At 37.0% G+C, this 1,943-nt stretch overlaps 1 protein-coding gene across 1 annotated transcript in view; it reads right to left on the bottom strand.

Moving 5' to 3' along the window:
- Positions 1 to 1,943, bottom strand: part of SNX6 (sorting nexin 6) — a 77,098-nt gene that overhangs the window by 10,387 nt on the left and 64,768 nt on the right. The window contains exons 12-13 of the mRNA XM_006835356.1: positions 548 to 707; positions 374 to 459 (exon numbers count right to left, since the gene is read on the bottom strand). Coding sequence (XP_006835419.1) covers positions 374 to 459; positions 548 to 707 — 246 coding nt within the window. The remainder of the gene's footprint in view (positions 1 to 373; positions 460 to 547; positions 708 to 1,943) is intronic.

The following is a 1,943-nucleotide window of genomic DNA, read 5'->3' as shown; positions in this document are numbered from 1 at the left end:
AGGAGCAGCTGGTTAGCTTGAACCACTGACCTTGTGGTTCAAATCGACCTTGCTGTCCAGTGCATTAGCTTACAGCGCCACACCAGGACTGTAAGGTTTAGGATAAGCTTTATTTTAATACAAGGAGGCACTTAATTCAAAGGAAACAAGCACTGTAAAAAAAAATACTGAAAAGACGATAATTATATGCTACAGCAAGTGATTTTGAAGCAGTCAAATTATTTTGGAGAATCTACTTCCAATTTAAGAAAAGATTTATAGAGTCCCTAGTCCCTGTAGAAGAAAACCGTCATTAAACGATTATTATGAATGTCTTAACTGACAGATTTTTAAATAAATAGCATTTAATTATTAATTCTTAAATAGATGATACCTTCGCATGCTTCAGTTCTAACTCTGCTAATTCCACTAAATTTTTTCTGAATGCAGCAACTCTTCTTGTCTTAAAATCTATGAGTTCTGTCAACAGAAAAAAATTAGGATTATCAATGTAATTTACTTAAAAATCTGAAAGAGAACTTGTGAGTGATGGTTAATGTAAGAGTACCTTGTTTTGCAGATTCAGATATTTTTTCAAATTTCTGACAACACAATTGTTGGGAAGTTTCAGTCTGCAGAACATCTTTATTTTTGGCTCTTGCTTTATCGAGTGCTTTATTAGCATTTTCATAATCCACTAGAGACCTAGATCTTCTATACAGGAGATCCTATAAAATAGAATACTTCGTTGTAATATATGCTGCATTATTTCTAGTAATTACACTCAATCATCATCATTGTCACAATTAGAACTGAAACATAGTAAATACTGTGAAACAGCCTTATTGAAATATGTTTTTAAACAACAGCCTTATTGAAATTTTTTTTAAACAGCCTTATTGAAATGTAATTTACAAGTCAACGATTTTTAGTATTTTCAGAGTTCAGCAACTACCACCACAATTTTCAAACATTTTCATCACCTCCAAAAGATACCCCACACCCATTAGCAGTTAAGCTCCACCCCACCCTCTGCCCACCCACCAACTGCCCTACAGTCCTTTGTTGTTGGTGGTTCTGACTCATAGTGGCCTTATGCACAGCAGAATGAAACACTGCCCGGTTCTTCACCATCCTCCTCACAATTGTTGTTACACTTGATGCTATTGCTGCTGCCACTTTATCAGTCCATCTTGGTGGGGGTCTTCCTCTTTTTCACTGATCCTCTTTACCAAGCATGACGTCCTTCTTCCGGGATTGGTCCCTCCTTATAACATGTCCCAAGTATGAGAGATGAAGTCTCACCATCCTTGCTCCTAAGTCCTAGGCAATCAGCGATCTGTTCTCTGTCAACATAGATCTGCCTATTCTCAATAGTTTATAAAAACGTTTTTCTCTTTTATTTTTTTGCATTTAGTAATGGTTTTTTTTTTGGATCCATTTCAAACATGTCTTCTTGGTCAGGCAGGTGGAGTTTGTAAGAATGATGATAGAAGCTGAGAAGTCAGCAGAGAAACTTCCTTCTAGTGACTGATCAGAGAGCACAGGAGATCAGTGGTTGAAGACAGAATTTATCTGAGTTGTGAATCATGGCTAATGTACTGTGCTAGATCTGCACTGTATTAACAATTAAACCATCACCAAGGTTGCTGGATTATATGACATACTCGCTCTTTTTAAATGTTGTTGCTGTTGTTAAGCACCACTGAGCTGGTTCCAACTCATTGCGACCCTATATAGGGTTTCTGAGAAGCAGCTGGTGAGCTTGAACTGCCAACCTTCTAGTTCAAGTTGACCTTGCAGTCCAGCGCATTACTCCACAGCGCCACACCAGGACTTTTTTAAATACATGACATTATTTTTAATAAAAGATGATTGACAAACATCTTGTAGAACTGCACCAAATCTTAATCACTACAGATGAATTAAGCATCAGTACTTCATGATTAGACCATGTGGATTTA

Source organism: Chrysochloris asiatica, unplaced genomic scaffold (assembly GCF_000296735.1).
Source record: "Chrysochloris asiatica unplaced genomic scaffold, ChrAsi1.0 scaffold00017, whole genome shotgun sequence".
Lineage (NCBI taxonomy): Eukaryota > Metazoa > Chordata > Mammalia > Afrosoricida > Chrysochloridae > Chrysochloris > Chrysochloris asiatica.
Note: the sequence above shows the minus strand (reverse complement) of the source record. Positions and strands in the feature narration are given on the sequence as shown.